This window comes from Rhamphochromis sp. 'chilingali' (assembly GCF_963969265.1).
Source record: "Rhamphochromis sp. 'chilingali' genome assembly, chromosome: 19".
NCBI lineage: Eukaryota > Metazoa > Chordata > Actinopteri > Cichliformes > Cichlidae > Rhamphochromis > Rhamphochromis sp. 'chilingali'.
Genome location: NC_137946.1, coordinates 32158745 through 32172291, shown reverse-complemented (window position 1 = coordinate 32172291; position 13547 = coordinate 32158745). Strand labels below are relative to the sequence as shown.

The window sequence follows — 13547 nt, the reverse complement described above, 5'->3', positions numbered from 1 at the left end:
AAATGAGGTTAATGCAAGCACAATGTCATGGATCATATCCAAAGTGGTTGGAAGTGAGATGTTGGAGTGTGAAGGGTCACTGTTGACCTTGGAAAGAGTCGTTTCCCTCTCACAATAAACTTCTTCCTCAGCATATCCACTCCGATCAGTTCTCACAGCAGAGATATCTCGCATTTAAAAACTAAAACTTAGCCTTAATACTGTTAAAGTTTGTTATTCACATGCAACAACTCATTTATTCAATCATTTGTGATTTATGGAGGTTTATGTGTTGCAACTAATTGTTGATGAGCAACAGTTTTGTGATCACAGGACAGTGTGCCATCCATTTTCTGCCGTTTTGTACACAACCTGAGGTCTGCTGGTGATAATATCAGCCATGTGGATGAATGAGAGTCTATTTCTGTACAGAATTAGGAAGCTGCCACCACCGCTGCTGCTGTATACAGAGGAAATGAAAAATCAACACTGATCATATTCCCTCAGTGAAATGTCATGTTTAATACTGAGGATGAGTAGCTCATGTTTCACTGCAGCCGTGTGTCTGACAGTGTGTTCTCTACTTTATTTGCTTTCTTAAAGAGTTTTGAGCCTCGGGGCCACCATACCAGAGTGCAAAGACACGGAGAGAGACACTAGAAAGCATAACATCTTCTGAAACAATGAGGGGATTGAATTCAGGCTTTAGATGAGCCACAAAACTGAGAAACACACAGAGCCGTGCTGTGCAGCAATTCATAAATTAATATCTAAAACTGGACGTCTTTTAGGGGTTTTTCCCCAGTAAAGCGGAGTCATCTGCTTCTCACTAAAGACATTTTAAGATATAACTCCCACACAATTCTTTAACAAACAGCCCGGTGCAGACACAGTTAGGTCTCTGTGGACAGTTTTCATAATGACTGCAGCAGGAGACTTTTTTATGACCCTGGAGCTATACTGGGAGGGCTTTAGGGTAGGGGCGTGGCCTCTGACACGGCCTGTAGCTGCTGATTAAATGTTGATGTTAACGACTGAAAAGTCCACACCCGATAAGTGACTTAACGATGGCTACGTCCATCTTTTAAATACAGTCAATGAGGGATTGTGTCACGCCAAGTGGGCGTTGGTGGAACTGCAGTTTGTGTCCAGAGTTTCAGCCCAGCTGGTTACTGCTCGTTTCCCCACAGATGAAACTTTATTTATAAATCAATAATTTGCATCCTTCGGAGGACGAGGACACGCCGGTAATCGTGATAACAGTGAAAAATCAAAATCAAAGAATGACATGATGTTAAAAACATCGTAAATAATCCACCTGCACAGCTACAGATTCTTCCCTTTCAGTTCTTAATATATTATTGCACAATTACCCACTTAAATAATTTCTTGTGTTTTGCATGATCACAGACTGTGTTTTCCATGGTAATAGTTCCTTTATCTCCTCTATTTCTTAATTCGATGTTTTTTTGTGCAAGTCTAATCATGTCGAGTTTGAGGTACCAGCGGTGATGACTGAGGGGGTATTCAAAGGGTGCCATGGATACGATGTGTTTCAAAGGCGTCCACGTCAAATGAGATAAAGGTGCTGCTCTGAGAGAGAGAGCGGCGTTAGCTCACCTATGGTTTGTCGAAGCTCCTCGCACAAACTTATGTGTGGGAACTGCAGCATCTGCTTCCACTTCTTGCTCTTTCCTTTTCTGTTCCCGCCCCCTCCTGTGAATGACATACACATTTTTTATTGTATTTTGGGTTTGAAGGAGAAGAAACATTCAAAAGTAAATCAGCAGGATGTCGTCATACCGTTGATACTGAGAACCCGACTGAGGTTTTTAAGACTTAAATATGTGTCGAGTGCATATTAAAAAACAGCACAGCGTCGAGCCCTGACGAGCCGCGCCCTGATGCTTCTGAACAAGTAAAGTAAGAAACGCAAATTCTGGTTTCCAGGTTGGATTTTGAGACCATTTCTGAGGCGGTGGAGAAAAAATCATTTCAGAGAGCCGATCGACCCGATCGATGCAGTGATCTGATTGGTCAGATCTGCTTATTCAGATCCAAAAAAATCTAACTTGGTTTGAAAACATTAATGTTGCAAATTCGCCCAGTGAAATCACATCATCAGTGTGAAAAGCTGCACTGAAAAAGCAGACATGCAGATATTTTCTGAGCGCTGGATGTTTTTCCTGTGCTTAAACAACAAGTAAATTCATTGCAGGGACAGTCTGCGTTAGCCTGACTGCTCACCACAGATCACATATAAACGATGGTCTGTTTGTGTGTTAGAAACCAGGAAACTCGTTGGTTCGATGAAGTCGGGTTTTTTTCAATCTTAGGACTGAGAGCGTCCAGCAGTCATTTGGGAAAAATGTTATTCTCCAACTGGTTGTCAAGTAGTTTCTGGAGGTTGCCAGCTTAAAAGCTTCCCTGCGACTGCTTTAGTCACTCATAGTTTGCACGAAACACACCAACCTATCTGCCAACATATAACCTGGAAACAGAGAGCGTTTCCCTTCCAAGTAAAAGTTACGCCTTACTGTTGCAACCAACACGTTTCAAAAGGTACAGCTTTTACTTTGAAGGGACACTATATTTGTAGAGTAGTTTGAGTGTTTGCAAGTCGACGTCTTCCATACTGGTGGACGAAGCAAACGCCAGGAAACTCCATTTTGGATTTTTATTCTAAGGGAACACACGCCAATACGCCAATCACAAGGTAACATTATTTTACTCCGATGGTGGTTCACACTAAGCAGACCAGACTATAATACAATAGAAGCTGCAGCAGGTGATGTCTGTGTGGTTTTAAAGCCTTGTTTTTGCTGTGATGAGATTCTTTTGATGGCCATGATGTAATTCCACATAAGTAGTCCTCCTGTTGGTGGTCATGGCTGAATATTCTTGGGTTCCCAAAATCACTGTTCTTCATGTTTCATCTGAAAACGCCACCATAACAACCACAGTTTACAAAGTAAACATCACGTGGTAAACACAACTTGCGACCATGAGCTCCACGAAGGTCGTAAACTGAGTACGAAGCAGGGTCGCTTTCTCATAGACGTCTATTCAATCAGATCTGTTTGAAACCAGAAGAGTCGCCCCCTGCTGGAAGTTGGTTAGATCGGTCCAAACGTGAGAACAGAAGAGAGAAAAGCAGCATGTTGTGGTTTTAGTAGGAAGCGCAGGCTCGATCTGTGGGGGTGATGTGACCAGAGGTGCTGATCTGAGCAGATGTGGCTCCCATGCGCTTTAAACAAACAGCAGGAAACCCAACACTCATACCCACAATCACTAATTTTGCAGCTTCACCCTCTATCTCTAATTTTGAGGGTTTGAGGCTTACACATGTTCAGTAACACCTCTGCTGTTGTCGGTCGTAGGTGGCAGGCAAGGCCAAAGGGCTCGTTACAACAAATGATCCCCAGCGATGAGCCGGCTCCCCACCAATCCAGCTGTGCACACACGAGCTGCAATGCACAAAGGAAAATGAAACCGAGAGCCGGACAAAGGTCTGCCTGTTTTTCCCTCCTTCCTCCAGAGTCGTATTCAAACAAGACGAAACCAGTGAGTGAAATCTGATTAAATTTGGTCCTTTGAATTTACTCAGAAGTGATATCGCTCTCTAAAAGAGGATCTTTGTAAAGCTGTGACCTGCTGGTCTGCATCTGAGGATTGTTTGTTTTAGGGTTTCTGGGATGTTTTGAAGGACAGTCTGAATAATCACAGACACTGAGAAAAACAGAGGGAAGTAGTTTCTAAATCAATAATCAATTTAGCAAACAGGTCCTGGAAGTCTGTTTAAAGCTTTTGAACATGAAGCATTTTTCTCTGTGGACAAAAGCAGACTGTCTCTGCACCCAAGCCTGAACCACTCCTGAATCCTCTTTGTTTATCTCAGTTAAGAGCACATGCTGTGGTCAGAGGAGGGATCTTTTATTCGAGGCTCCGTGTTTGAAATGCGATGAGGTTAAAAGTCATGGCAACCCTGCAGCCGATGAACCGTTTTCATAGAAGCCGTCGAGCAGGGTGAAGACAAAGAGCTGCAGAACAAAGAGAAACCAGAGGAAGTTCCTGTCCTCTCTGTGTTTGGGCGGTTTCTCAGAGCCAGGCGGCACTCTCGTTTCTGATAGAGCTTCATTCAAGACGCAGCAATAAGCAGGACCAGCGCACTCTGTGAGCTCATGTCTGAGCCTCGAACGCCAACCATCCTCCCTTTGCAACTTTAGGAAAGAGATCGGATCCTGTCACCATGCTCCGTATATATCTGCTCCAGAGTTTCTTAACATTTAATCTGATGACAAACATCCATTTTTAGAGCTATTGGATCATCGCGCTACAAAAACAAGAATAAAGTCTTTTAAGAATCTGCATTTAATATTGATGCTCATCAGTAAAAGTCGGGAATTCAGACGATCTCTAAAAGTGGAGCAAAGCAGTGATGGAGAAATGTTTTGGTAGCATCGACTGCAGTTTCTCTAACAGCCAGTTCACAAAAAGTGACTCGTTCCTCATTGACTCCCATGTTAAAAAAAATCCCACTTTACAGAAGAAATCAACCAGCTAAGAATAAACACATTGGGACAGTTTCTCCCTTTAACTCAGCTTCAGTGTGGTGGGTAAATTTGTTTATAACTGATCCATCTCGATCCTTCCGAGGCTTAAAGTTGGGCTGCAGTGATTAATATTGGATTGCAGCTCTAGTAGAAGTGGATTGGGCTTGTTCCCATCATGCATTTGGGAGCATTTTTAATGGAATATCTGATAAGTAATATATTCTCTTCTGCTTCCAAAAACCCAACAGGACAGCTGCAATAAATCTAATCAAACTGCAGGTTCATAAATGGACATCAGTGTCTGTGGTCTCATCATCGTGTTGCTATTTTCTGGCCCTTTGCTACAAAAAACTGGGACAGAAAGTCCGATTTAAAGAATAAAAAATAAAGGAGAGCGAGTCCCCCCATCTGCTGTCTGTAAACACCCTCTTACGTGAAATATCGTGAACCTGCACCATCCAGGCTTTCACTGATAACACGGCGTTGTTGTAAATACAGCAGCAGCCTTGAGGCGTCCAGCCTTCAGCATCCCTGATCCTGAAGGAAGGCAGTCCACGCTTCAGGATTTGCTATTCAAATACTTCCAGGCAGCTGCTTTGAAAATCAATTACTGTCATAGAGACACTGCAAACAAGATGTTGTGTTTGTGCCTGAAAAATGGGCGATGATATCAGAATTACAGATAAGCTGACTGATGCCCCGCGCCCGCTGTGTGCATTAGTGAAAATGTAAATCAAGACAAACAGCATGAGTACACGGATGGGAAGCCAATGAAAGACAGACTGAGCGATACACCGATGTAATTAAGATGAAAGCAGCCCAATTCATCCCGCACTCTCAAAGTCATTAGGCAGTTCAAAGGTTACACTTGAAGGCCAAACATGACCCTGGAGGCCATTATGAGGCTGGCTTATGAGCTAAGCAAGGTGAGTTCAGGTTTAACCATGGTCTGAAGCAAGTCCAGGAAGGAAACCACTGCCTGCTGACCAATCAGCAGGCAGTGGAACACCTTAAACTCTGTATTTCCATTCATGAAGACGTCTGCTGATTTCAGGCCTTCACAATGACTTTGACTTGGTTCGGTGTTGGGTGGTGTTTTTCTGAACCATGGAAATAATTCTGTGATCATCCACTTTAGGTGTTGGTACGCTGGTCAGTGCATCCATGCTTTCAAAGAATGAACAAGATTGTTGATTTGACTGGTCTCTGAATCATTTCTAGATCTTTTATCAGTTTCCTGTCCGATTACTTTTAAGTCTCTGGAAATGGGACACCTTCTTTAAAAAAGACTGTAAGTTCTGATGTTGCAAAAACACTCTGCAACAAAGCTGAAGGTCTGCACGTCTTTGCATCTTGATTATCTGACCTAAAATCCACTGTGGTGGTGTATGCATTGTGTATAATTTGTGAAGCAAGGCACCACAACCAGGAAGCTCCTCTTTGCAATAAAATGTTAACATCGAAGGCCCCGGTAGGACCATCTCAGGACACTGTAGGTAGAGAATACAGACGCAGACTGACTGTGTCTTCTGCAGAGGCCACACACATTCTGATTTAATACAGATTTATCAAATCAGTTTATCAGCTAGGTCCAGAAATGCTTCTTTCAATGATGTTTTTCTGTATGTCAGGGCACCGGATTAAAATGCTGAACAGGTCATTACAACTTTGGTGGTTCAACCAACATGTAAACCGAGGCAAGTGCTTACATCGAGTGGACAGAAAACCGGCCTCAAACATGCCGATTCGCAGCTTTTTCAGCAAAGCAAACTAAAAGTTGTTTTTTATTTGTCTCTGCGACTTCGTTCCGCTTACATGTTTATTTTTAAAAGGCGTTATTTTAAGGTGTTTGTGCTTCGCTTTAAAGCTCACGATTTCCCAGATTTTAATTGCTGTAAACAGCAGTGAGAGAGGAAGTGACATCAGGGACCGAAATCACATAGCATAAGGTGAGAACTGGAACGCAAAAAAAGAGAGGAGGAGGTGACAATCAAGTCAGGTTCAGATGCGGCTTTTCATGGTACTTCCTGTGAGAAGGCCTGTTTCCTTTGTGCTGTGCATTCAGACTGTGGTTTCCTACATTAAAGGAGGATATTTGTGTCTATATACCAACTAACATTACTATACGTGTAATATGGCAGTATTAGAGTGTGCAGGGTTTTTACTGATGTGTTCGAGTCCCGGGCCAACACTCGTATATTTTAAGGCCGCCTCCTCTTACCCAAGATGACAGATTGTCAATGACATGCAGTCGGTCAATACGACCTGGCTACTTACAGCCTGAAGCAGAGGGAATCTCATAAAAGACAGAGCCTGGGAGTAAAGGCGGGGCTTGAAGGTTTTTAAAGCAAACTTTATTGGTGTTTTTGTCAGCTTTGATTAGTGAACCGCTTCAAGTGCTGACACCTGCTCCTGGATTAGAGACGTCATCATCAGTCTATGCTCTCTCAGTCTTCCTGAGAAATACATTAGCTGTGCCCGGCTGTACTATAGTAAAGTAAGCAATGAAGAAACACTACAGATAAACCATGAACCATAACATGTTCTGCTTTCTCAGAAACATTCCTGCCTTTTCACTATTGATAATGTCTTTACAATTAGATAATGGAAAAGTCTTCTCACTGCAGAAGAACCATTAAATGACAGAAGACTTCTTTTCTTCTTTAACTCTAGATGAACCCGACAATTTGTTTCATGTATTTGTGTTGTTTGTTTGTTTGTTTGTTTTACAGATTTGTTGCACTGATGAATTTCTCTGATTTACACCAGCAGCATTTCTTTGTAACATCCTGCTGAAACTGCACTTGGGCTCTAACTCTTGGCTGTTTATTATCACTTTTACACACAGATGGTTCATTAAATGTTAACATTTTCAAGAAGGTTTTTAGGTAATCGTCTTCCATCAGACTGGACTGACTTTAGCCCCTCTGTTCTTGGAGGACTTTGTTTGACTTGTTTCCTCAGAGTCTTTCATCCTTCTGTAGCAGGACGCTAATTCTTTATTTCAAACGTAAAACTTTACAACAGATTGTTAGTTGCAGCTGTGGCACAAACCATATCTTTCTCATCCATCTATAGTTAGCTGGTTTATAATTATTGATTAACAACATTATTGCCAGAGATCTTATAAGAGAGACTCGGGTGACAGAAACAATCCTGCACTCAAATCAACGGGAGTTTATTTGGTAGGAGGCAGAAGTTGACCATAAAGGTTTTTTTAAACCATATTTAGGGTTAAATTTAAACAACCTTTGGTGATTATAAACAATAACCACACAAACAAAGTCAAAAGATATTTCAGAAATGGTGAGAGTTGCTTTCATGAGGACTCTGTCCTGGCCGCAGCCTTCGTTAGTGCACCGTCAGCATTTCTGGAGCTTAACGGGCTCGTTGGTGCTGCTGGATTTTGCTTGTTTAGCAAGTCAATGAGTTAATAATAGTGGTTTGGAAATAAAATAAATGAAAAACTATTTTTAATGCTTTGAACAGAAAGCAAATTATCCACAACAGGACACTGTTACCAAGTACCAGCCATATCTACTGCCTCGAGTAATACCTCATGTATGCGACTGAGATCTGAGTAAGTTTACACTGACATGATATTGGGACTGATGATGCTGTCTTAGTGGACTTAGACGAAGAGTAGACAGAATGAACTTAAAGTCGGTTGGACGTTTACATCAGTTTATTGCCTCACCAGACTTTTTGATTGCGTGCAGCAGTTCAGTTTGGTCGTGCTGTTGCATACGCATGATGCCGTCTTTGTGCCCGTTTTATGTGCTTAATTGCATCATTCTCTGTGCAACATCCAGGATAACCTCCCAGATTTTGAAACCTAAACGGTGGCAGGTGTGACCACGTGCTAACAGGGTTTACTGCGGGGCTTTAGATGCCAAAGAAGCACCTAAGCTAAGTGTTAGCTTAATATTCGTTAGAGCATCTAAAACATGGACAGAAATCACACAGGAAGTTAAAGAACGTATTAAGCTAACATGGAAACACATCTAATCTAATACAGCTAACTAGATGGCTAACCGTGTAGTAACAGTGTAGCAGCTAATTACACCAATATCATAGTGAAAACTGAAAGTGGACTGGGGCGTGTATATTGTGTTTTACTGCACGTCTAAAATATGAAAAAATAATTCTATGTTTGGTTTTGACGTCGTGTAAAATCGCTCCTCAGCGCTGGCCTAAATCACCGATCGGCCCTGCAGCACAAAAGCAGACATCTGCAGGGCATGAGTGTCTCTGCACACAGGAAGTGACACAAAAGGTCACGACTGGAACTTTTGCACGGCAGAGAGCGTGTCATGTCGGCCTCTCTCCTCCGTTCGTGCTCCAGCGTTCACGTCGCGCTGCATGATTTTAGGTCACTGACACATTCAGTGTTTCTTAGCGTGCCATCATGAAGAAACCTGCAGCTCAGAGGCCTGAACCCCCTGACTCTTTGTTTGGAGTAATACTGAAGAGCCGTCACGCTGCACATGCCTTTCGGGGAACTTTTGAGACTCTTCACGAACCAATTCGATTTCCAAGGCACACTGAAATTAACTGGCACTAATTGCTTAACAGAAGTGAGGAAATGGGCTAAAATCACATCCTTGGGCAAAGCTGAAGACGGTATACAGTACAGCACTCTGAATAATCCAACTGCAGAGTAAAACAGGTCAACTACAGATGAAACTCCCAAAAATGCTTCCTTCTGAAATTTCCATAACACACCTGAAGGACACAAAGATGTTGAAAATCAAGGTGCTGCCCCTCTAAAAGGTTTACGGATGCAAAAACAGAGCTGCTGATGAGCTGAGTTTATCATCGTCTGGCTGAATACCTCCTCTGCACCGAAGTTATATGCTCTTTGAAAACCTGCATTTAGATTACAGGATTACCTTTAGGACTCATGTGCAGTTACAAAGAAAGTACACAAACACGAATTAATCAGGTTCTTTGTAGGTTGTAAAATTAGGTCAACACAACCTGTAATAAAATACAAAATCTAACATATGTATCATCACACTTTGTAACAAAACCAAAGCAAAATGTAGAAACAGTGTGGGCAAAACGAAGTGCACCCCATGCATCCGTAGAGACTTAGAGGTTAAGTATCAGCCAGATGCTGATAATCAAATGCAGTTAATTCATTTATCATCGGAAAGCATGACCACCTCTATTGACTCATTCAGGTGTGTGATAACACAATTCAATTATATTTTATTTTTATAGCACAAATCACAACAACTGTCACCTCAAGGTGCTTCGTATTTTGAGGTAAAGACCTTTCAATGATCCCCAACAATCAGACGACCCCTGTGAGCAAGCGCTTGGTGACAGTGGCAAGGAAAAACTCCATTTCAACAGGAAGAAACCTCCAGCAGAAGCATACTACAATCTTCTCAGGAGTGAACAGCAAAGACGTCCAAACGTCTGGGAAACTGCAGAAAAGCCTCAGACTCTACGGACCTCAGTCAGCTTATTAAAGGTTAAAGTTCATGTCAGCACACTTAGATAAAGACTGCACAAGTACATCCTTTTTGGAAAGGTTTCCAGGAAAAAGGTCTCTCTAGAAACGACATGGCTGCACGGCTTAGGTTTGCAAATCTCAACAAACTACAAGACCTCTAGAACAATGTCTTTTGGACAGACAGAGTGGAAATGCACAGCGCCACCTCTGGAGAAAACCAAACACAGCAGATCAGCAAGAACACCTCATACCAACTTTCAGCATGTTGGTGGATGGATGATGATTTGGGCACCTGGCAGCCGTTGAGTCGACCATGAACTCGTCTGTGTACCAAGACTCAAACGTGAGGCCATCTGTCTGACAGCTAACGCTTGAACTAAACTGGGTCGTGCAACAGGGCAACGATCCGAAGCAGCAAACAGAACGACTGAAAAAGAAAGGATTCAGGGTCCTCGCCACGCCTGAAATGCTGCGGTTGGACATTCACAGAGTTGTGCATAAACAAGTGCCCACAAACCTCAATGAGCTGAAGCAACATTGTAAAGAAGAGTGAATGAAAAATCCTCCACAACCATATCAGAGATGAATAAAGTCACAGTTTAAATTACTCCTGCTAAACAGTCACTGTTTGTCACACAGTGGTTTAGTTTGAGTAAAGACCCGCTGTGATATGTCGGTGTTGTTCACTGCATTATCACAGTTTATTGACTGTATTTATCGCTCCACTAACACTATGTAACAAACAGAAGAGTACAGCGACACTTACATTGAGAGGAAACAACTTTATGAAGTGACTGATGCGTTTCGGCTCGTGGCGTTCCTCGGGGTCATTCGGCCAAGCTGAAACACGTTGGTCACTTCCTGAAGTTGTTCCCTATTAATGTAAGTGTCGCTGGACTCTTCATTGGTGCACATGACATGAATATTTTTCCAATTTTAAAAGCAGGGATCATCGTTGTTAGAGCGAATCACTTCACTCAGCTTTTACATCAATTTGTGTTATTTTAAATACACTACTGATCCAAAACACCTCATAAATTATTATTTAAAACTACATGCAGATATTTAGAGGAAAAAAATCCCAGTTTGAGTTAAAGAAAGTGAAAAGTTGTCCAACACATGCTGAAGAATAACACTGCCAGCCCTTGTTTCGATGAATGAGTGCCCTGTTTACTGAAACACGTCTTAGGTATGTAAATTAAATTAAACAAATTATTCATTCATCCCCAAACAAAAGGCCGGGGAATTATCCCGATATCAGATGACTCTCACATCCAAAACCAGGCAAACCCCAGTGAGGTCAGAAGAGTCACGGCTGCATGTGTGATGACTCAGTGGGGACAGTGCTATATGAGGAAAACTGAGAACGATCATTAAACAGCAATTATGTGTTACATATTAAGCAACGAGAAAAGGTGCAAACTGGTGCAGAAAATTCTGCAGATCGCAGGAAATTAAAAGCGCCGGGCTCACACTTTGTGTTGAACTTAAACTCAAGAGTTTAGATAAGTCTCAGCTCCAGAGAGGTCAGAGTCAAGGCCTGACGGGCCCAGAGATACGGTGCCTTTCTCAAGGGCGCTTCGGCTGGATGCCAGCACAGAGCCTCAGGTCCTGGTTATGTATGAGCACAGCTGATAAACTCATGAAACATCTTCTCAGGTGCCTGTGCACACGGCATTAGGATCATGTCGGCTGTGAGCCACTCAAACCTTTGTCTCCTGTTTACTGGAACAATAACAAAGGCCTTTGATCGCAGGAGGGCCGTTTATGTTGCATTAGGTATTCAAAAGTGTTAAGAGTTATTGGACAAACTGTGACAGTAGAGTGTCCTACGAGCCAACCTTCTCACCTGGACCCTTACCCACAGATATCACAGCTTCCTGGTTGTAGCTGATTAATGAGGGCCGTTTTAATGATGATGATCTTTGGCAGGAACAGTAAAATCAATTGTGTGCACAAAGCCGTGCACAGCACAGCTGCTCTGCCACAACATCCTGTTTCGCAAACTACAGGACGATGCTGCAAGATCAGCAAGGGAAACCCGATGTGTCGCTGCAGCCACAGTTCACGGTTACAACCCTTTCCGGACAACCTTTTTAGGTACACTATCAAAGCCACGCCAAAAATAATTTTAAACATTTGCTACTTGTAACGTTTTCCCAGGCTTTAGGTCATACTCTTTGCTGCAGCGTATACTGGCATATAGTAAACATTCATACATGCCCTGTGTAGGTAGCATAACACAGTTATTGACTTTACAATGTAGTCGGCACAATGAACAAGGAAGACAGAGATTTCACGGTAATTAAGAGATTTGTTTAAACATATTCCACGCCGAAGTGGACACTGTTTGTTAAATTCTTGAATAAAGTCCTCATTAAGTTGACATTCAGCGTAGGACCACGGATATGAAACAAAGCTTTATACCGCTCGAATTATAAACGGAGTTCGGTTGGTCGTTTCTATCTACTCGTACGAACTGTATTTACGGTAACACCCTGCGCGCATAATCAGAAGATTTGTCAGGAAGTGCAGGAACAGTTCGTGCCGCCTGAGTCCGGGGCATCCCTCCGGTGCTGTGACTGTAACACACCGGTGGAGAGGAGCTGTCACACCGCCTTCCCCATCCTTACCTTCCCGTGCTTTGAGCAGCACAGTGTTGGCCACGATGTTCTCGAGCTCCATGTTAATGCTGTGCGGGCTTACAGCAGCGGCAGCACACCGAGCTCCAGGTCCCCCCCGGCGGCTTCAATCACAGTTATCCTCTGCCAAGCACCGTCCACCGCCACCACCTCCTCCCACCGCCCAGCCAAGGAGGAAAAACTCCGTTCTGCTTTCGCGCAGACCCGTCCGGTGACAGTCCGCGCCCCTCCTCTCCTCTTTCTCCTCCTGTTACTCCTCCTCCTCGCTCCATCACTCCGCCCTGAAGCTGCTGTCAGAGAGGAGGAAATAAAGCAGACTTCTCACTCTGTTACAAAGGCGCGTTTAAGGAAATAAGCATCATAATATCAAAGGCAGATAGCTCACTCTGCTCATATCTAATGCTTCGGTTTTGAGCCCCGAAGTGTGTGTTAGTTAAAGAAGCAATTTAAAGGTATTAGAACATGCTAGCAACCATACCATTCGAGTTTGAGTTATATTACAACAAACTTTACTTAAACATCAATTTAAAAAAGACCGAGTGGCATAATTTATAATGGACGCTTTACCAGAGACGGAACTGGTCTCTGATAGCGCTTTGTGACTTTAAGCTAACCGTTTAACCATTTAATCATTTAGTACTGTTAGCTAAGCATTTAATTACCTTTGGTTCACCGTTCAGTACTTTTAGCCATTTATAACAGGTTATTACTTTTAATTCATTTGGTTAACTGTCTTTTATTTTTAGTTAACAGTGTATTACCTTTAGCTGACCGTGCAATCTGTTATTTTTAGCTGTTTCGTTCCTTTCTTTACATTAGCATTTTATTAATTTTTTGCTACCTGTGTTATTTATTATTTTTAGTTAGCTGTTTATTACATTTAGCTAACTGTTTCATTTGTTACTTTAC

At 42.6% G+C, this 13547-nt stretch overlaps 1 protein-coding gene across 1 annotated transcript in view; it reads right to left on the bottom strand.

Annotated features, from left to right (window-relative positions):
- grk6 (G protein-coupled receptor kinase 6) overlaps positions 1-12851 on the bottom strand; it is a 47519-nt gene extending 34668 nt beyond the window's left edge. Inside the window, exons 1-2 of the mRNA XM_080867771.1 lie at positions 12630-12851; positions 1600-1695 (exon numbers count right to left, since the gene is read on the bottom strand). Coding sequence (XP_080723897.1) covers positions 1600-1695; positions 12630-12681 — 148 coding nt within the window. The 5' untranslated portion in view covers positions 12682-12851. The remainder of the gene's footprint in view (positions 1-1599; positions 1696-12629) is intronic.
- Between the last annotated feature and the right edge of the window lie 696 nt (positions 12852-13547).